Source organism: Notamacropus eugenii, chromosome 4 (genome assembly GCF_028372415.1).
Source record: "Notamacropus eugenii isolate mMacEug1 chromosome 4, mMacEug1.pri_v2, whole genome shotgun sequence".
In the NCBI taxonomy this organism is placed as follows: Eukaryota; Metazoa; Chordata; class Mammalia; order Diprotodontia; family Macropodidae; genus Notamacropus; species Notamacropus eugenii.
In genome coordinates, this window is record NC_092875.1 from 356506868 (window position 1) to 356529421 (window position 22554).

Here is a 22554-nt window from a genome sequence, read left to right on the forward strand (position 1 = left end):
CAATTATATGATTTTCGGAAAATTGGCTTAATTTTTTTTTTATATTTCACATATGTATACATATACACATATACATGATTGTACATACATGTGTATATATATGTATACATATACACATATACATGATTATACATACATGTGTGTATATGTATGTGTGTTTCAAATGAGAGGATATAGAATGTGCTTTTTCAGTACTTCATGGTTAAATTTCAGTTCAATATCATATTTTTTCTTTTTGATGAACTTTATCTCTCTATTGTATTCACTTTGGGAGTATTTTCTGACTGAAAAATTTTATGTCCTTATAATATTATGCACAATGAATAGCAGCAGTGATATTAAATAAAAATATTTATAGTATTCATTTATTCGTGAATTAAAATATTCATTTCCCTCTTCTTTATGTCATGTCTTGAATGCCTGCGGGATTCATCTTTCTATCCTTTATTCTTAAAGGAGCAGCCATACCACCGCACATTCCTGAAAAGGTCTCTCTAGAGTTCCTTCTTACATGGTGTCTTGAAATAAGAGCAGTTCCTAAAAAGGTATTATCTTCCTTACTTCTTTGCACTTTAGTATTTAAATTCATTACATATCCCTTGGCACTACTTAGGGTAGAAAATGTCTGAAGAACATAATCAGTTTTTGACAATGATCTACTGTAGTTAAAATATTTATTGTGTTAACCCAGTAAGTGAAAGCAATTTTTTATATTGATTGGCAATTCTAAGAGTCCATGTTTTTTCCCTTTTTTAACCACCTTTTCAGAAAATAATAACCAGCGGTTATTAAGCATTTAGATATAATGCCTTATGAAAACTTGTTGATGAATCATTTCTTTAGACAAAATTGGAAATATTTTTTAGCAGAAAATAAAGTGTTTTTTTTTTTAATTGCAAGATCCACTAGATGTCAGTATTTTATAACATCTTATTGGGAAGATTACCTTTAGTTGAGTTCTCTTGCTACCCTGCTTTAAGTGACAGTATTGATATAACATACAAAACTACATTTTGCCAGATGTCTCTCAATAGCAAGAAAAAGTAAGTCATGCTGTGGTTACAGAGTACTCCCAATACTAATATATCTTTTTTCCTTTCCATCTTGTTCAATTTACATTATATAATTAGCAAGCCCAAATGACCACGTTCTCATGAAGTTCATCATCAAATGTAACATGAGTCGAACTAGAGTATTCACTATGTACAAAATATTTTTGTCATATATTTATATATATATATAATATATGTATAACACCTATAGCACTTCTGTGCTAGAAACATTTCTCCCATTTGAGGGGACATGTGGCAAATGTTCAGTGATTATATTTTTTCCTTATGAAAATCTCATTTACACATTTTTTTGCAAAGAACATGACTAAACTTTTTAAACAAAAAATTCTGTACCCTATTTGTGGCCCATATTGCCAGACTCAAGTTGCTCTGTCATTTGTGAGTCTTCAGTGTACTTATATCCTAGTGACTTTTTTAGCTCAGCATGCTTTGAATCTTTTGTGAAGTCTTATAATAGGCTTTGAATAAAAGATTCAAACTCAGATAGCAGTCTTCCTTGTCATTATACCTCTCTCACCCCACAAAAAAATTAAAATTTGATACTAAATGAAACATCCAAGGTATATTATCTAGGGGAGCTGTTCAGGGGAGGTGGGAAGTTCCTTATCCTTAGTGAAAATGTTTGAGAATGGAATTGAAGTGCAGCTGAACTGTTGCAGTGGTTTGAACTTGAATATGTACAAGAAGCCCCATGGTCTGCTTTGGCCACTTCTTGCTTTTCCTGTTCTTTACATTGGAGAGTCAGGTGTAGTTTACTCAGGGGGCAACTGGGTTATGGAGGCATAATGTGGATGCTGGATTAACTCAAATATAAGTATCATGTTTATACTAAAGCTTGAATTACTAATAATGAAGATGTAATTCAAAACTTACCACTGGACCTTCAAATCCTGTTTAACTTGATGGACAATTTGCATTGTGTTTTGCATTCAAATTTTGTAACCTCGCAGGTTACTTCAGGCTGTGGCCAGAAATTAGGAGATAAAAATTGAATTTTCCTAGCAGAGAGTGAATTGTATCTTCCTTTAGGCATTCTTGCTGGCTATCCAGCTCATTTTTGGATAATTGGGCACATTTTCACATAAATAACAAATGAGCTACCATGACAATCTAAACCTCAGAGGATACCTTCATTAAAAATCTCTCTCTTTTCCCCTACCACAGGCATTTTTGCGAGCCCTTGTAGAATATACCAGTGATAGTGCCGAGAAGCGAAGGTTACAAGAGCTTTGCAGCAAACAAGGGGCCTCTGACTATAATAATTTCATACGAGACTCTTATGTCAGCTTGTTAGACTTACTCCATGCTTTTCCAACTTGCAGGCCGCCTCTTAGTGTCCTGCTAGGTAAGTAGTTACTTTTGGTTTAATTGGTTTAGATATCCGAAATTTCACATACTATACGTCTAGGCCCTTTTTGAAGAAAGGGAAAATTACTGTTCAGTTACTTCTTAGTCCTTAAAAGTTTCAAGAGCCATAATTAGAAAATGTTAGAAATGATAACCATCAAGAAAAAATCCTTGTAGTTTATTTCAAAATACTCAGTACCCAAGGGAAAAATAGCCTCTTAAAAGTGAAAAGACTATGGGAAGAAAAAAGTCTCCATTTTTCTTCCAGTTTAATATAGCAATATTTTTCTTTTATGAAAAGTCTCAATTTTTGATGAGTTTGAATTGTTAAATATTCATGAGCCTTTTTATTTTACCAATTTTCTACAAAGTCCTCTTTGTTAGTCAGACCTTCACAAACATTTTAACAAGTAGTCTTTTCCAAAAGTATACAGAATTAAGCTTAATTTATCAAGAATATGAGTGTTGTATGTCTAGCACTAGATATGTGAAATAACTTCTCATTGAAAGAACAATTGACCTGGAAAATAGACCAAAGAGAGATAAATTTAAAAAGAGCGTAGACATCATCTTCCAAGAAATTATCAAGAAAAACTGCCCTGATAGTCTAGAAGCAGAGAGTAAAATATAAATGTAGGTGTATATAGATATGTATGTGTCTGTGTGTGTGTTTAGTTATATGTCTAACACTCTAGACTAATGTTAGGCGCTCTGTGAGATTAAATACAGACACAAATACTTGTCTTCAGGGAGTTAAAATCTCATGCATTTGTTAAGTTAAAAAAAAAAAAAGGTAGTCTTAGTATAGCATATTTTTGATCCAAAAGTGGACATTGATTTTGAACCAAAGGGTAAAACTAGGGTCCATAACATTTCTCTAGTTTACAAGACACTCTTGGACTTTATATTATATTATGAAGGTGAAATTATTGTCTCATGAACATAGCTATCACATTATCATGATTACTAAAAATTTTAACTTATTAATATTCTGAGAGACTGAAAGCTCACCCTAGCCCAATATCTGTAGTTAACTTTATTTGCCTTGAGGTGGAAATCCTTATACTGAGTAGTACAGACCAGTACTTTGAATCTGTTTAATGTATAATATAGATATATAGTTACCATATATTCTGTATGAAAAATCAGAATATGTGATGTAGTAAAGGATATTGCTGCAAAGCTATTTTTAAAAGCATAGATGTATATATTTCTCAATTTTAGGGCTTCCCTAGAAGTGATCAGTATAAATAAAGGGTAATCAGATATAAAATATTAAAAGTATTGGAAAAGAGCTTATCATCTCATTTTATAAAAACTGGGAGAGATAAAAGGATATGATTTTAAACAGAAAATTGGGGTACTATTTATTTATATAAGCTTTGTTAGAGTTGTTATTACTTTAAAATAATTACTAATTACTCCTAGTTTAAAATTATAGCTTAGTAGCCATATTGAAAAATCTGAACTTCCCCTGTTGTAGCGGGAGAAGCTATAGACAACCAGCTATAGACAATTCAATTTTCAATTGTTGTACTTGAGCTTCCTGACTTCCTAAGTGATCTTTCTTTTTTTTTACATTCCACTCAACAGTAAATTTCATTTTTTAGCTATTTTCCTTTCATATTCAGCTCACCTTGTGCCCTGTCTATGTATATGTACGTGTTTGTGTGTGTATGCACATACACAAACACATACATATCCATATACGCCTACATTTATATTTTATTCTCTGCTTCTAGAATATCAGGGCAGTTTTCCTTGATAATTTCTTGGAAGATGATGTCTAGGCTCTTTTTTAAGTTATCTCTCTTTGGTCTATTTTCCAGGTCAATTGTTCTTCCAATGAGGAGTTATTTCACATTGTCTTCTATTTTTTTCATTCTTTTGCTTTTATTTTATGATTTCTTGATTTCTCATAAAGTCATTAGCTTCCGTCTTCTCCATTATAATTTGTAAAGAACTATTTTCTTCAGTGAGCTTTTGGACCTCTTTTTCCATTTGACTAATTCTTCTTTTTAAGGCATTCTTCTCATTGGCATTTCGGACCTCTTTTGCCATTTGACTTAGTCTATTTTTAAAGGTGTTATTTTCTTCAGCAGTTTTTTGACTTGTTTTTCATGATTTTATTGCATTGCTTCTCTTCCCAATTTTTCTTCCACTTCTCTTACTTGATTTTCAAAGCCCTTTTTGAGCTCTTTGATGTCCTGAAACCACTGCGTATTTTTTTGGGAGACTTTGAATGTAGGAGCCTTGACCTTGACCTTCCTTTAGTTATATGCTTTGATCTTCCTCCTCTGAAAGGATGGAAGAAAATACCTTTTCACCAAGAAAGTAACCTTCTCTAGTCTTATTTTTTTCCCCTTGACTTTTTTTCCCAGCCTTGACTTTTGAGTCCTTGTCAAGCTTCAAAGGTTTTGTGCAGCTATTCTCTGAGATATCTCTTGGTACCTGTAAATTTTTGGTTCCTCCAAAGGAAGGGAGAGGTGTTTACTCCTCTCCTGACCTATTCTCTGGTCTGTGAAAAACCAGAAGCACTCTTTTCTGCCCTGGAACTGTGAGTAGGATTCCCTCTCTATAGCCTCCACCAGCTCTGCCATGCCAGTGCTTCTCCTCACCTCAGGACTGCCACTCAGGACTGCGACACAGATCAGCCACTCAGTTCCCCCAAGGTCTGTAGGCAGAGAGCTCCAGAAGTGACTGCTGCTTCATCAGTGGCTGCAGCCACCCTGGAGCCATTGGCTAGGGTCCATCTAAGCTCCCCTCTCACCCAGGTGAAAGAACTTTCTCACTGACCTTTGAAGCTGTCTTTGGCATTTGTGGCTTGAGAAATCTGGAAACCACAGCAGCTGCCTGTGATTCAGCACTCTAAAACCTGCTCCAGTCCTGTCTGTGCAGTGTGGTCAAGGCTGGGCTTTGCTGTGCTCTGAGCAGTTCAACAGACATTTCCTGTCAGCCATCCAGGTTGTCTTGGGCTAGAAATCTCATTCACTCTGTCATTTTGTGGCTTCTGCTGTTCTAGAATTTTTTTAGTCATTTTTTACAGGTGTTTTCAGGACCTTAGGGAGAGAGCTAGAGCAGGTCCATGCTTCTACTCTACCATCTTAGCTCCACCCCCCTTTCTAAGTGATTCTTAACCAGAAGAGAAACCTTATTTTATTTTCTTCTGTGGCTCTCAACCTGAGGAATCACAGACAGCATTTAACACCTTCTTCAGTGTGGAACCTGAATGGGAAGCAGCAGAGAGAGGAAATAAGGGATTTCCCTGCCATTCCCCTCTCAATATTTTTTGATACCTCTAAGTTTCATTTATAAACACAGCTTTACAGCATGTACAATGCTTTTATGTGCATAAATCATTCTAGCCTCACCACCTTTATGAACCAGGACTGATGGTAACATCCCTTAGCATCCTTACTTTACTGATGAGGAAATGGCTTTAAAAAGGTTAGATGTCTAGTCCCCTGGCAAATAGCTAGTAACTGTCAGAGGTGGATTCAAAACCAGACCTTTCTAGTGCAAGTAGTCTATCTACTAGGACACTGCCCCTCATTTCTTCCTGTTTCTCCATTTTTTGTCAAGATCTCTCTACAATTAGACAGATGGGTCAGACAGCTTGTTAACGTGAACTATCTTTTAAGGGAAAAAAGGAGTTTCCATTTTGCTTCTAAATAACATTTAAAAAATATAAAATGTAATAAAAGTATTTTTAAAAGAATTTCTTTATAGTCATGCTTTTCTGGCTCATATTGCTGATTAAGCACTTAGCTACTAAAAAATGAAGAGTAACATGAATTTCACAGTTATTAACAAATTGGCAATTTTTAGTCAGCGATGTTACCATTAGAGTACACAATTCAATAAAAATTGGCCAATATCTTACATTTTTGTCTCTTACATTCATTGTATTTCTGTTGATAAGAGCTGGTATTTTTTTCCTTTTTCTTGTGATATACTGACTTATCTTTATCTTATTTGTATAGCTTTTTGGTTTAGTCAACTGCATTCACTTTTTTGTTTTGTTTAAAAAGAAAATACCAGTTTTAATATTTGAGAAATATTTCAGTCTCAACATTTTTCTCTTAAGTTTCATGCCTTTAACATTAACTTAGATGCCGCTGTTTTCCTTATCCCATTTATACAGTTAGTTGCCAAATCTTTGCTTTTTCACCACTACAGCAGCCTCTTGCATCTGACCCCTTCTCTCTTTTCCTCCACCATCACCTTCCAGTCTACATTACTTCTTCCCTAGACTATTGCAATGACATATTAATTGATTTTCCTGCCTCAGGTTTCTAAACAACCTACATTCAAAGCCTCCCAAAAAAATATACAGTGATCTCAGGCTGTGGAAGAGTTCAACTCAAGTTGCAATTCTAACCTATCCTCCACTCCACTGCTAAAGTGATTTTCCTTAATCCAATTATTCTGTGTTGCTTTTTGGAAGAATTATAAACTCTTATTTGTCTTTAAAGCCAACCTGGTTCCCCCCTTATCTCTCATGCATTATTTCTTTTCCCATATTCTTTGATCCAGTCAAACTGGTCTTCTCTTTTTTCCTCACACATGATTCTCCATCTCCTGTCTTTACACATTTAGACTATCCATTCCTCATGCCTGGAATATACAGTTCCCTCATCTCTACTTTACAAGCACCCCTTACCACCTGCAATATGAAATTCAGGCGGCATCTTCTTCATGAAGACTCTCCTTATCCCCTCAACTTCTAGTGATCCCTCCTTGTTGTTGTATTCGTCCTTCATTTTTGAAGAGCACCATGACATCAGAGAAGTGATGACATGACTTGCACTTGACTTTGTTTTAAGTGAGAGAGGGCTGTGCAAGGTCACCAGCCTCGCTTTCTCCTCCTGAGCCATCTGGTTCCAGCGACCAGATATTCTTCAGGAGATCTTGGCCTTAGGCTAAGGTCTTTTCAGATGCTCACTTGATGCCCCATTCAATGATAGACTTCTTCAACTACCGTGCAATACATATACGTTTATATATACGTACTTATGTAATCTATATACATACACACACATGCACACACATATATATATATTTATATATGTACATGTTTTTTCTATTGATGGTATATGAAGTCCTTAAGAATAGAAATTGTTTGTATTTATATACTAAGCATTTAGCAAAGTGCTTGTCAGATAATAGACATCTAATAAATGTTTGATTAATTGTACTTTTGTGAGTGAAAAATTTTGGGGAGTGGAACAAAGAATAGAACAGATTAGGTGACATCCTGATTAGTTGCATTGTTGAGGTGTGGGGAACAGTATGATTAGCTGGAAGTTGGGAATAGGGGCTAGTGACATCTCCCTCCTTCCCTCCTATGATGAAGAAGTGTTGGTTGTTTGTCTACCTGTAAGATGGTGATCCTGGCTTCTTTGGATAGCAAACCAGACTTTCTTGAAGGATAGCTGGTGTGGTGTAATGATAATAGGCCTTATTCCCTTGTGGCAAACCACATCCCCTTAGGTTAGCAGAATTCCTTGAGGCAAGAATTAGAACAGTGATAAGGAAGAGGACTGGATTTCTAAACAACCCCATTACAGGCTCTCTGAATTCTAAACTAAGTTCAGAGGCATAGAACCCTTGGGTAGTTACAGGACAAAATCAATTGACTGTAAATAGGACAAGTCAGAAAATGATACAGGATCAATTTTAATCTTCTCAGTACCATAGTGAAACAGTGTTCTCAACCTGAAACTAATGCAGTACTCAGATTTTATGTCCTTGGTTCACATTTTTCAGTAATTCCTGTAGGGATATAATTTCCCCAATTAGGGTGACTAAGGGTAAGATATTGCTAACTTTGGACTCCTAATGCATGCCAGTCCAATTCCCCCAGTGTTACATTTCCTGGGCCTGACTGGTTCCCCACTAATGTGGAGTGGAAAGAGTAGCAGCATCCAGACTAACTTAGTTTCTCTTAGATTTTATATTAGGGATGAGGAGAGGAAAGGGGGAAGGATGGATGAGCTTCTGTGGTGTTGTCCTCATTCACTACCTTATGCTATATACATTTAGACCTTTGGCTATCATACTTGGTTGATTGTGTGGAAATGGGCTTTGTTATTAACCTTAGAGGTTATCACATTTAGTACGTATCCATGTCAAGATTTGTCTTTCCCTCAGGTATCTTTTACGTCGTTGTGCTTCTTGTGGTGACATCATACATGATGAAAAACGACACCTACCTTGAGTCACTTTGTGTTAGGGTGCAAAATTATAGTCCAAGTATATCCTACTTCTGATGACTTTCATCAGGTGTTTTCAAAAGCATCATGTAGGAAATGCATGATTAAAAAAGGAGGTGAGTTGGTCATGTCATGACAACAGTGTATAAAAGTCATACTAGACCTCTTTGGCACATAATCTTACCACTGTCATTGAATAAAAGGGGAACCAGTACCAGGTCACTGTGTGCTGCATTGTGATCTTTGTAGGCTGAGAAGAACACAGTGTTTCGCTGTCATATAGACCATGGATGGAAGGATGTTTAATGTAATTTCTCAGGAGGAATTTCTTGAGGGCTTAGACAAGAGTTTTATAGAATGAGATTAGTCAATCAGCAAATATCAATTATTGTCTTCTCTTGTAGGAGATATTGATGTGAATAAGATCGCTGTTTCTTTTTAGTATTGAAGAAACTGTTTTATTGTCGATAACTTTTTTTTTTATAGAACATCTTCCCAAGCTTCGAGCCAGACCATATTCTTGTGCAAGGTACTGTATTTACATAAAATAGCACTATTCTTCTAAAGAGTATATCATAACCTTCAAATGTTGCATAAGTAAAAACATTTAAATTAAAATTCATTTTATCAAATGTTGAGTGCTTCATCCATGTTAGAGACTATACTTGGTGCTCTGTGTGCTAAAATATAAAGACACTTTTTTTAAAGGCATCTTCAGCCTAGTTTCAGATATCCACGAGGTCCTCATTATTAATAGCATGAAGATCAGACCCCACAACCTGATACTCTCTTGTAATCTTTAATCTTCTACTGCTTTGAGAAATGAGTAAACAATAGGAACCATTTAACTGAAAATAGGTTTTTTTCTTACCTGTTTCTTCTTCTTTGACTTCTAAAACATTGGTTGGGGATGCAGGGAAAGAACAATATAGAGAGTACACATTTACTTTGGTTTTATGAAAAGGGACCATTTCATCTCATGCCTTTTTCTAGTGATTCTATTTTGAACATTTTTGTTTTGTTTTGTTTTTCAAATATCAGTAGTCTCAGTAAAGGGGAAGAGTTCACTATTTCATGAGGCCCTGTAACACTGATATGTTAAAAACAGTCCTAGTAAGTTCTGAATCATTTTTCATGTAGTTTCTTTTTTGTATTTAATTTTATTTATTTTATTCTGAACTTACGAAATAAAGCAAGCATTTCCATAATAGTAGAGTAGGAAAAAAAAGATGATTGCACATGAAACTGCAAATGTTTTACATACAACTGCTGTTACTTTCAAATTTATAATAAAGTTATCATGTAACTTTTTTCCCCTTTTTCTTCTCTCCCCTCCCACTCCTCTCCCCTCGAGACAGCTATCATTAGACACAAATGTGTGTGTGTGTATAAAACTATTCTATACATATTTCCATTTGTCAGTTCTTTCTCTGGCTGCAGATAGCATCTTCATAAGTCCTTTGTAGTTAATTTGAGAATTTATAATAGTCAAAATAACCGTGCAAGTAAGTTTTCATAAATATCAAATCATGAAAACCAGATGATTGGAAATCTTTCTGAATGTTATCAGTAGGGATAAAAAGTCTTTTAGGAAAGCAGTATATATTTTCATTCATAGAGAGCAGACAGGTAAATAAGAGCCCATAAGTAAATATTACCCCCCAAATGAAACTCTTGGTTTTCTATATAGTAGTCCATATATGGAACTGATGATTTTCTGCTGTCTGTATCTTTGCAGCTCCTGTTTATTTCACCCAGGGAAACTTCATTTTGCATTTAACATTGTAGAGTTTCTGTCCAGTTTGGAACCTGTGACTTTGCGAAAAGGAGTATGTACGGGCTGGCTGTCCTTAATGGTTGACTCATTACTTCAGGGAAATGGAAAGGAAGGAAAAGATGTTGAAGCTGGGTTTCCAGAGGTACTTAAAATACTCTAAGGTTTTGTCATCCTTAAAAGAATTATTCCTAGCGTCAGGAAAAGATTCCTTTTTTATTCTACATTGTTCTCTTCAGATTCTGAAAATGAAAACTTTTAAATTTCATATTTTGATAATGAAAATATAAAATATGTATTTGAAATGTGCATTCTTTATTGTTATCAAAATCTTTGTTTTAAAGAAAGTTATGTGTTTATTTGAATACCAGCTATTCTGAGTGCAGAAGAACCTTGTTGTTATATTTTATGCACGTTCTCTGAGTCTTACTTTTCTCCCTGGAAAACAAATTTCACATAGTGTAGTTTGTTTTTCTGCTTTTCTCTGTCTTGTATAGTCTTAGAAAGTCTTAGAAAGAGTTTGAATTTTTTTTCCGTCAGAAATTGTTTCAGGAAGAGCAGAATACTTCCTATAACAATAGAGGCTTTCATCTTTTTCCCTCCATCAGTGACCCTATTTTCCCTTCCCCCCTTATCCCTAACACACCCAGACTTAAGTTATAACTTAAGTTAAACTTTTAGACATTCTTATATAAATACTAGAGATGACTATTGTCTTCATAAGGATGTTAGACTGTGGTTTTGTTACTACTTCTTTTCCCCATCTGTTACAAAAAACACTGAAGAAAATAGCTTATTTCATTTATCCACAAATTACATCTGCTCCCTGGCCTTTGTGATGAGTTTATACATGGTCATGTGACCCAATGAAAAAATCTTAAGTACATCTTGTATGGTGGGCTGCTGGTCATTGGTCATTTCTCATGCTTATTATAAAGCTCTCAGTGTATTTCTTGTCCTTATGAGATGTGATTTCTAGTTTTGTCTCATGACTTTTTTACTTTCTATAAAGTACTTGAATTGGAAAGTGTTTAACCTTTGGGGAGAAATTGAAAGGCTTCTTGTGTAGATGTGAGAATGCTTGGGGATGACAGCTGCTGGATCATGATGCCTCTCACCTCCATCTTCTATTTTCTGGACATACTGCCTTTATTAGGGAGGAATTTTACAGTATATTTTTGTCCCCAAAGAAATTGTTCCATCATGTACACTCATAAGACTTTCAAGTTTATTAGGTTGAAATGATAGGAATATGAGAATTCGTGCTTCTCTTATTAAAAGAAATGGCTGGAGTACTGATCCTGAAAGTTTTAACTTAATTCCTGATATCTGTCCTTACAAATGTAAAAAGTGAAGAGGAATTGTAAAATCAGAGTCCTACCAGACATAATGGTCTTTAGGGAGAAAAAAAATGAAAAACATGCTATTTTATTAGGCTGCCCCCACAGTGCAGAAAAGGAAAGGAAGAAATTAGTATAGACATTTTTGAAAACAAGAATTTTAATGGGCTTACCAACCATTCCGGTTCCTTATTGTGATGTATAAGTCCAGTCTCAGTTTAGTGTTTACAAATTTTTAAGATAATTTTTCACATAAAGTGCATAGACATTGGCATATATTAAAATGTCTTTAGTTAACTGCATTTTTTGAAATTAAGAAGTCAGTGCTTGGATTTGACAGTGAATTTCGCATTACTAACGAATTAACAAGTGTATTTTCTCTGGATTAAGGACAAAAAGTAAAGACAGCTTCACATGTTTTAGGCAGAAGCTTCTAATGATGTTCTGTAACACCAATGAAAAAGATAATCAGTCTCTACAGTATAACACACACTCATACATATATGTATATTTTTCATTTTCTCTGTGACCTTGAGTTTCCTACTCAAATACATTTTTATACTCTATCTTGTAAAGAAAAAAGTTTCATAAATCTTTTGTACTCAGTCAGTACCTTTTCTCTACTTAAAAATGTAGCTTATTCTCATTTTAAAAACACAGTTGGGATTTAAAATGAAAAATAGAAAAGCCTTCCAGCTTCATTTTTATATGTCTATTTTCTTTCATTGTGATGAATTTGTTCATGGTTTCACTAAGGTTGAGGCTATTGTTTTATTCAGAGGTGGTTCTTGAGAAAAATGTACTTTCAGATTTCATCACCTATTGTTGCTCTGGACTTCCTATTTCTCCCCCTCAGAGATATTCTTTCAGTCTTGTAATTGCATTTCTTAATTTTTCAGATCTCCATTTTCCCTCATACCACAAACTCTTTCCGATTACCCAATGACACTTCAGTACCCATTATAATGATTGGTCCTGGAACTGGCATTGCACCTTTTATTGGTTTCCTACAGCATAGGTATGTTCTACCTTATTTGATATTCAAAGAGCAAACGTTTTTGATTAATGGGAAAAACTATTGTCTTGTAGTACAGGGTAGAACTTTGATAGGGACCTTTAGTTTTATTTCCTGGCTAACTTTCTTGGCAGTTTTTAATGACATCGTACTTCAAAACTTTGAGAAAAATTTTTGATTCATAAAGTATTAGGGTATAAAGTAAATACTAATAATTTAAAAGGATAGCAGCTATTCAGATTATATTGCAGAATTTCCAATCATGAATGTGTATATAGAATTTTATTTTATGAATGAGCAACGTTGATTTACTTTGCCAGCATGTTGGTTTTATCCATGCATTTCAAATGTTTTTTATTCTGGTATGATAGTGATGGTCAGTGCCCCTTTTCAGATACTTTTTCACGTTACAGAATTCAAGAAATTATCTCTAGGATCCTTAACACTATTTATAAAGGGTACCTGGATGAGATGCCATTATTTCAGAAACTTCATGAAGAAATATACCATTAATCGTTTTCAAAAGTTTCATTAACAGTATCTAAACAGAACTATCTGACGTTGAAAGCTATTAATAGTACTTACTTCTGTATCTGAAATAACTCCTACGTACTGTGTATAGCTCATATACAAATGGAATGGTTGTCTTTAGAACACCGAGGTAGCTTGGTATAGTGGGTAGAGAGTTTTCCTAGGAATTAAGAAGTTAAATTCATATTTCTAACCCATATTGGCTGTGTATCCCTTGGAAATTCAGAAAAAATTTCTGCCATCCAAATCAACCTAGAGTACCACACATTGACATTATCTGTGTTGTATTGTATTTTTATTTGTCTTGTTAAACATTTCCCAATTACATTTTGATCTGATTCAGGCTATACTCAGGAGACTCCTGAGGTAGACAACCAAGTTTCAGAGAATGTACTTTGGATTGGTACAGGGACTTTCTGAATCTGGGAGTTCTCAGTACCAGTGAAATCACATATCCTCTCTATGCTTTCTTTTTTTTAAGAGGTTCAGAAATATAAGATTTACAAGTAAAACATCTTTTTAATTGTGTTTGCCTCAGTTATGATATATTAAATTCTTGATTTTCTGCAGTTAGACTGTTTCCAACAAATTTTTAATCCCAGAATAACGTCCCCCTGCCACCCAGCATTTTACCTGCCTCATTCCACTATTATTAGGGATATAAGGACATAAAAGTATTAACCTAAGTAATTCATAGTTAAGAAAGGAGTAGCAAGAGTAAATTTACCTATTCCTCTTCCTTGTACTTTTCCTCTCCTTATCCCTGCCCCCTAACCCACCAGCAAACTACAAAAAAACTTCAAAGCCAATATAATTTTTGGATTATCTGTTCCAGTGTTGATTTAATTCCTTCAGTAGGATTAATTGAAAACTAACTCCAGTTGTACTCTTTTTGTAAATATTCCGCCAATTTATGAATTAATGTGAACTTACAGTGGGCTGTAAGTAATGATATTTTACATTGTGCTGTTGTGCAAAGATGATGTTTGGGCCTTTTCCAAAATGAATTCTATTTCTCATTTTATTTGAAATTAAATAGTGGCTCTTGGTGTCTTAAATATCACACAGACATCGTGCAGCTTTCAAAATAAACGAGCGAAGTTGAAGGCAGCGTCTTTTTGATGTTTTTCACACAATGAACAGCCTCGAGTTTCTATAAGCAAGAAGTCTTCTCTTAAAGAAGTGAAAGAAAATTTCAAACTCAGTATATTGTGCTGGCTCTTGATAATCCATGACTTGCTTTTCTTTATTATTCTTTGCATAATGCTGAAAATTTGATACTTATATTTAGCAGATAATCAATACCATTCATGTTCTCTGGAACATAGCTTTATTTTTCAGCCTTAAAAAGAAATTGTATATCCAGTTGATTCATGATAAAATTTCAAATTGTAGCTCACTGCTTAATTCTCTTGCAGTTGTTTAAGACAGTTGTACATCTGAACTATGACACTGATAATCAGTAAGCCCACTTCTCTTTCATTTATTATGACCCGAAATCACTTTCTGAAATATTTTCAATAAAATAGTTTTAATACTGATTCCCTTCATGGATCACTGTAATGCTAGAATTTTATTTCACAGAAATACCATCCAAAGGTTATTACACTTAAAACAAAAGTTTTTGAGCTAAGAAGGGGGAAAATTGTATAGTTCTTTGGGACAGCATAAGGGAGTTTAATGGAAAGACAAATATACTTTTTCTTTCTGCTTCTTTTGAGAAGATGTGTGAAATAATATAAGAAAGGATTTCTTTTCAGTGATTCTTTTGGACTCCAGATTTTTTTCATTTCTTTGAGATTCATTATGTTAAATCTTAAATCATAGTTGCAGGCTAGTAGTTTAACCTCAAGTTGAAGTTTGAGCCCCAAATTCAAATACTACTGAAAGAAAGAACCCAAGAGTTTGAAATGTTCAATATTCTTTTAATAAAATAAGCCAGTGGACATTTACTATGAGATGTAAGGCTTTGTGCAGATACTGCAGAGGAAAAATCCTTACCAGGACTTTATGTTCTAACTTGATATATAAGCAGAAGATGAAGCTTACGGAAGGTGCACTGCCAAATCATTGCGTGTGTATGCCCCATGTGTATGTATGCGTACCTATACATGTGTACACATGTATATGTGCCTGTATGGTAGAAATAATTCATAAAATGATAACAGTAGCAATAGCAACTAACTACTGTGTGCCAGTGCTTTATACATATTTCCTTATCTGATCCTCAAAAGAACTGGGAGGTAGGTTCTGTTATTATCTTCATTTTACAGATGAGGAAACAGAAGCAAGTAGCTTAAATGACTTGCCCAGGATCACATAGCTAATAAGTGTCTGAAATCAAATTTGAACTCGGGCCTTTCTGATTCCAAGACCAGCGTTGTGCCCACTGTACTCTCTGTGTGTATTTATACACATATTCATACGTTCATACTTATAACACAGACTCACTCTGATGAACCAGGACTCTAAGCTGTCTGTGCAATTGTGTTGTCACAGTCTGGTCAGTAATAATTAATGATGATCTCTTCCTCCTGAGCAGCTAGATTGCATGGTGTCTAGAGCACTGGCCCTGGAGGCAGGAAAACCTCAAGTTCAAATCTAGTCTCAGATACTTAGTAGCTGTGTGACCTTGGGCAAGTCCCTTAACCTTTTGCCTCAGTTTCTTCATCTGTAAATGAAACTGGAGGAGAAAATGGCAAACTCTTCTAGTTTCTCTGCCAAGAAAACCCAAAATGGAATCATGAAGAGTTGGACATGACTGAAACGACTGAACAAGTTCCTATTATATTGTGGATATGAGACCTTTATCAGAAAAATTTGTTGCGAAATTCTTTTCCCCACTTATATATTTCTTCTCTGATTTTAACTGTTTTTTGTGTAAAAACTTATAAATTTTATGTAATCAAAATTGTCCAATTTTCCTTCCGTGAACCTTTCTATCCTTCAGAGGCAGTGAACTTCTCCCCTCTTCATAGCTCCAAGAGATAATTTCTTTCTTATTCTTTAATTTATGATGTCACCCTTTATGTTGGTATGTATGTAGTTGCTGCTACATTAACTGTCCAGTTTTGCCAGCAGTTTTTGTGAAATAGTGATTCCTTAGCCTAATTGCTGAGACCTCTGGGTTTGTCAAACTATTCTGTAGTACAGTCTTTTGTTTCTGTATGCTGTTTATCCAATACATTCCATTGATTGATTTATTTTTGGGCCAGTATCAAATCATTTTGATCATTACTGTTTTGTGTTTTAAGATCTGATATTGCTAAGCCTCCTTTCCCTAGTTTTTTTCTCATTATTTCCTCTGAGATTCTTGACCTTTTGTTCCATCAGATGAATTTCATTATTTTTTTTCTAGCCTGATGAAATAATGCATTAGTAGTTTAATTAGTTTGGCATTGAATAAGTAAATTAACTTATTAATTTAATAGTCATTTTTATTAACATTGGCATGACTTGCTCATGAGCAATTCATATTTCTCTTGTTTTTTAGGTTTGTCTATTTCTGTATAGAGTGTTTTGCTGTTACATTTATATAATTCCAGGATGTGTCTTGTATTGTAGCTTATGTAGTTATTTTGAGTGGAATTTCTCTTCTGTATTTATTTTTTATTTTGCTAAATTATTCATCGTTTCAATCTTTAGATGACTCTTCAGGGTTATTTAGGTAGACTCTCCTATCATCTGTAGATGGCAGTAGGTTTATTTCCTCTTTGCTGCTGTTTTATTCCCTTGATTTTTTTTTTCTTGCATCATTGTTATACCTAGCATTTCCAGTATTAGGTAGTATGTAGTAGTATAATAGGAATCCTTGCTTGCCTTCTAATCTTATTGGTAAAAAATGTCCTACATTTCTCCATTATGTGTTTGTTTGCTTTTAATTTTAGATGCTATTTGCTGTATTATATGTACTTTTTAGTTTCTAGTGTTTTTAACAGAAACAGATGTTGGACTTTGGCATCTGTTGACATAATGATGTGTTTTAAAATTATTTTTGTTGTTAATATTACGTATTGTGTTTAGTTTTTCTTCTGTTGAAACCCAGCCTCCATGACGAGCATAACCCAACCTGTCTGTGGCATCTCTTAAATATGATTTTGTGTCCTGTTTGCCAGTAATTTTTGTGTCAGCTTTTTTTTAGATATTTAGTCTACAGTTTTCCTTCGCTTTTAGCTGTTTCTGGTTTAGGAATCAAAACCGTATTTGTATCATGGAAAGCATTTGGAAAAGTCTTTGCAAACAGTTTGCATGATATTGGAGTTAACTGTTCTTTGAATGTTTGATAGAATTAATTCATATGTAAACACATCTGATCCTTTATAATTCATTTATGACTTGGCTGATTTTTTTTTTGATGTTAGATTATTCAAATTTATTTCATCTGTTAATCTCAGTATTTTACATTTGTCTTTATCCATTTCATCTAAGTTTGGTTTTTAGTGGGCATATAATTGAGAAGAATATCTAGTAATTTTCAGTATTTTCTCTTCATTTGCTCTGAATTTTCATCTTCATTTTTATATAAACAATTTATTTTATTCTTTTTAAATTACTAACTAAAATTATTATTAGTGTTTCCACCTCCCCCCAATTTTATTTATCTTATCTTTGATTTTCAGAGTTTTTATCTTGTTTTTTTTTATTTGGGAGGGTTGGTTTGTTGCTTTTTTAAAAGGTTTTGAGAGGTGTTTTATTTTTTCTTTGGTTACATGCCCAGCTCATTGATTTGTTCTTTCTCTCTTTCATGGATGAAAATTTTTAGAGATATAAATTTTCCCCTGATCCTGATTCAAGCCAATTAATTATTAGTTTAGGCTTGGTGTTAGATAAAAATAGTCAAGGAAGGGAAGTTTACATAGCCATGGCATATTTAGCCAGCGTCTGGCCTGTAGGTCCGGCTGTGATGACTCCCGTAATCTTAGGGGATACATCAGGTTTGAAGGGCCAGTCACCTTGTGGATAGAACTTTTTATGCCCTTAGGTGACTAGAAAGGCAACACTAAAAAGCTGTAGTCGTCCAACTGAATTGAGCCCCATCTCATCTTAAGGACAGCTTCCTTGCCCTTTAGGGAAAGAACTGATGAAATTGGAAGAAGAGAGAAATGACTTTGATGGATAGCAGTTTTATCACATTTCCATCCCTTGGGGCCAAGTTTGATACAAATTTTGGGTAAATTTAGATAACCTGGCCTGACTCAATTTAATTGCCCATGTTTTACTTCCTAATTTTTTTTTTTCTGATTATGGTTTCCAATTAAGTGAAAATTTTTTCCTTCATTTATTTTTCTTTTCTCATACTTTTTTGACTAATGAAGAGAGTCTTGCATTTCATAGACTGAATCTTAGTATTTTTGAGTATATTAACTATGTGTTATATTTTCATTTGTAGGATAGGCACAAAATTCAAGTTGGCTTTTATAGTATTAGATGTTAAAACAAACAGTAAATTATAAAATTTTACATTAAGGTATTTGCTTTTTTAAGTTATTATGACTAGAAATTTGTTTCTTAAAAGTTGTCAAACATTAAGGAGATGGGAATATGAAATGTTATGGAAAAATCTATTATTTCACGCAGTTTTCAAATTCTTTGTTTAGTAACCTAGTTAATCCTAGTTAATTATGTGTTTAGAAATTATATATTTATGCTTTTTTTTTCAAATTAGATTTACATAATGCTTTTCTTTGAAAAGTGAGAAGCTCTGTTTAGGCCTTATGATATCAGCTATCGTGATCAGGCTGTGAACATTCAAAAAGTTAGTTAAATGATTCGTATTCAAGGTATAACAAGCATGAAATAGAAAAGAAACAATTTAAAAACCAATCAGCATTGCTTTATAGTGTTGTTTAACAGCAGAGAAATTTGGCTTTTACATTATTTCAATATTATTTTACATTATTTTATTTTTCATTTAGAGAAAAGATCCAGGAACAGCATCCAGATGGAAATTTTGGAGCCATGTGGCTATTTTTTGGCTGCAGACACAAGGATAGAGATTATTTATTCAGGTATTCCATAGTATTTTACAACTGACCATAGACTAATACAACATCTTACGTCAGCCTTTTACAAACTAGCTAACCTTATCTCTGTATTATATTTCAGAGAAGACCTAAACCATTTCCTTAAAAATGGAATTTTAACTCATCTGAAAGTCTGCTTCTCAAGAGATGTTCCTGTGAATGGGGAAGATAATCCACCAAAATATGTGCAAGATAATATTCGCCTTTATTCCCAGCAGGTCACAAGAATTCTTCTCCAGGAAAAGGGTTATGTCTATGTGTGTGGGTGAGTGGATTTGACACTTTAGTACATTAAGTAGGAAAAAGAAATGAATAGTTCTGTAAACAGATAGCTTTTAGTATTTATTAATTTGGTCATGTAATGAAAAAATACTTTCTCAAGTACAAAAACAGTATTAAAATTACATTCAAACATAGTTTTTAAACTTAGAATTTGATACTTAACCTTTGTGACATAGTAGAGAGAAAGCTGGCCTTGTGGTTGGAGAGAACTGGTTTCAAGACCCACCCCTGATACTTTCTGGCTGTAAAGCAAGTCATTTAAACTCTTAGGGCACCAGGCACCTAACTAAAACAGTTTCAGAGAAGGTGCCAGTATTACCAGCCAGAAGTTCCCTACACCAGTGGAGCTACACACACAAAATGTCTTTGATAGAAGATGGTGATGAAGATTAACTTTGCTGTATATAAACTAGTCTAGCTTATGTTATTAAACCAGCCTGAGGAATATATACAAAGTCTTACATTGTACATGAATTATTCGCCAATGTTAGGAAGGAAATTACCTTCTTTCCCTCCTCTTTAATGCAGAGTATTTGTGAGTAAACTGACAAACCTAGAATTTCTTTTCTTAAACAGTTATATCTTTTTTTTAGTTCTGTGCCAGGATCCTTTGGTGGAAATCCTAGTAATTATCCTTAAATGCAATGACTATTTTGATTTAACTCATTGATATTATGGAAGTAGATAAGATTTAGTGCTAACAAAAACAGTTTTATGTCATAGGATGCTCATTTAGAGCACATAACTATTAAGTGGTTAAAAGCCTCTATTAAAATGGTATAAATTTTCACCTCATTCTTCCAAATAAGGACATCTAATTTAGGAATGTTAATATTTAATTTTAGTACTTCTCGTGTTGCATAAAAGAAACTTAAGTTTTCATCATTGTATGACTAGTTTGTTAACTTTATGATGCTGTCAGGGATTTTACGTTTAGTCCTAGTGCACCATTGTTGAGATCTGCACTTTAAGAATATCATTTTGACAACTGGGTGAAAATACAGAGTAGGGCAGGACCTCAGAATCACCTGAACAGAACACATCACTAGAGAACTCTCTGGCTGACACTAATTAAGGTTGATTCAACCCCTGTACAGCTGATCAACCAGTTATAAATCCAGGCTGGTGAGTGGGAGAGATTTGTGGCATAGTCCCAGTGTGAAATAAATAGGACCTGCAGCAGAGTGGTGCGGTCAGAATAAAGAAGGGGAAGAAGAAAATTATTACAAAGCTACAACTACCAGGCTTTGGCAACAAATTGAATATGAGAATGAAGAGTCCACAATTAAATCTGGGTTGCAAGTTAATAATAATATATATACCCTACTTAAACAGGATAGTTGTGAAAGTTATGCATGAAGAATTTGTAACCACTGAGTACTATATAAATGTATGATCACAGTTACTATAGATCATAGTGATACAGTATAAAAACTGTTAGAGTGATAGCTATACCTTAAACTCTAACCATAGCAGGTTAGATGGTAGCTGCTCTGGTAACATAATTTGACCTGGCAGCTATGAATAGCCATTCTGAACATACTCAGTGTAAGTTCTACCATGATAGACCCTGTTGTAAAATGCCCATATCAGTTTTAATCATTACATAATGGTCAGATCCAAATTATGAAACAAAAGAATGTTTTTGATAAAGTTACAATACTGGTTAACCAGGGCAAATATGCATAGTATGTCTGGATTTTGGCAGAATATTTTATAGCTTCTTGGAAGACGAGATGGAGAAGTGTGAACTATACCAGCGATGTCAAACTCAGATAGAAACAGATCCCTGCCAGCCACATGTTGACTTAGAAAACCACAGATTAGCATCATCTATGTTGTTCTACACGTATTTTGTTAAACATTTCCCAATTACATTTGCCATGGTTCAGGCCATATTTGGGGATTTTGTGGGGCTGCTGGCCATGAATTTGACATCTCTCAACTATACAGTAAGTGGATTTATAACTGGTTGATCAGCTGTACAGGGGTTGAATCAGCCTTAATTAGTGTCAGCCAGAGAGTTCTCTAGTGATGTGTTCTGTTCCGGTGATTCTGAGGTCCTGCCCTGCTCTGTATCTGAGATTCTGCCGCCCGCCTTGGTTAGGTAACTGCTAAATTTGCCGTACTTGTTAATAAAGTATCACATCCAACCAAGATGTTCTTCTTCTCCAGAGATGCAAAAGGAATGGCGAAGGGCGTGAGTGACGCGCTCGTGGAGGTCTTCAGCAAAGAGACTGGGGTTGAGAAGTTGGGAGCCATGAGAATGTTGGCTACCTTACGAGAAGAAAAACGATATCTACAAGACATTTGGTCTTAAGATGTGTTTTGCCTGTGTTTGAAAGACTCTCAGATCTTTTGAGCTGAAAATACTAGAGTGCTTTTTCCCTATTTTCATACTCAGTGCCAGTTATTTTAGTTTCTGTATTTCCTGGTAGGACGTTGGTGTGAAAAATTTACCATTGCAGGAAGCCCTTATTTAAGATTTTGAGTAACTTACTACTGCCTACTCACTTGTACTTCTAGGATGTTTTTGCTGTTGAGCGGGGTCAAACTCAAATAGAAACAGTAGCCACTAATGCTGCGTGCATAAGGATCTCTATGGACTGCATATTGACTTAGTTTTAAAAATGTAATAATATTTATGTTTTATTGTATTTTTATTTTGTTTAATATTCCCCAGTTATGTTTTAATCTGGTTCAGGCTGCACTCTGAAGGGTTATGAGCCACATTTTGGGCTCTTCTGCCTTTTGGGCGTTTTCTGCACTTCTGGTTGATGGTGTGTGTTGTGGCTTCATTGGTTGCCAACTTTTCCTAAATACAGGGTGAGTTTTCCTTGTTAAAATAGACTGGAAAGTATGGGAAAAAGGTAAAAGACAACTAACATATGGATAGGACTTTCTCCCCATGTAGTTAGAACCAAACAAACATTTTAAAAAATGAAAGCTTTTAA

At 34.4% G+C, this 22554-nt stretch overlaps 1 protein-coding gene across 2 annotated transcripts in view; it reads left to right on the plus strand.

Annotated features, from left to right (window-relative positions):
• MTRR (5-methyltetrahydrofolate-homocysteine methyltransferase reductase) overlaps window positions 1-21991 on the plus strand; it is a 42686-nt gene extending 20695 nt beyond the window's left edge. For both annotated transcript variants that reach the window (XM_072605400.1, XM_072605401.1), the window contains exons 8-15: window positions 457-545; window positions 2238-2418; window positions 9122-9164; window positions 10374-10554; window positions 12649-12767; window positions 19211-19303; window positions 19401-19583; window positions 21776-21991. In XM_072605400.1, the coding sequence (XP_072461501.1) occupies window positions 457-545; window positions 2238-2418; window positions 9122-9164; window positions 10374-10554; window positions 12649-12767; window positions 19211-19303; window positions 19401-19583; window positions 21776-21920 (1034 nt within the window). In that variant the 3' untranslated portion in view covers window positions 21921-21991. The remainder of the gene's footprint in view (window positions 1-456; window positions 546-2237; window positions 2419-9121; window positions 9165-10373; window positions 10555-12648; window positions 12768-19210; window positions 19304-19400; window positions 19584-21775) is intronic.
• The last annotated feature ends 563 nt before the right edge of the window (window positions 21992-22554 follow it).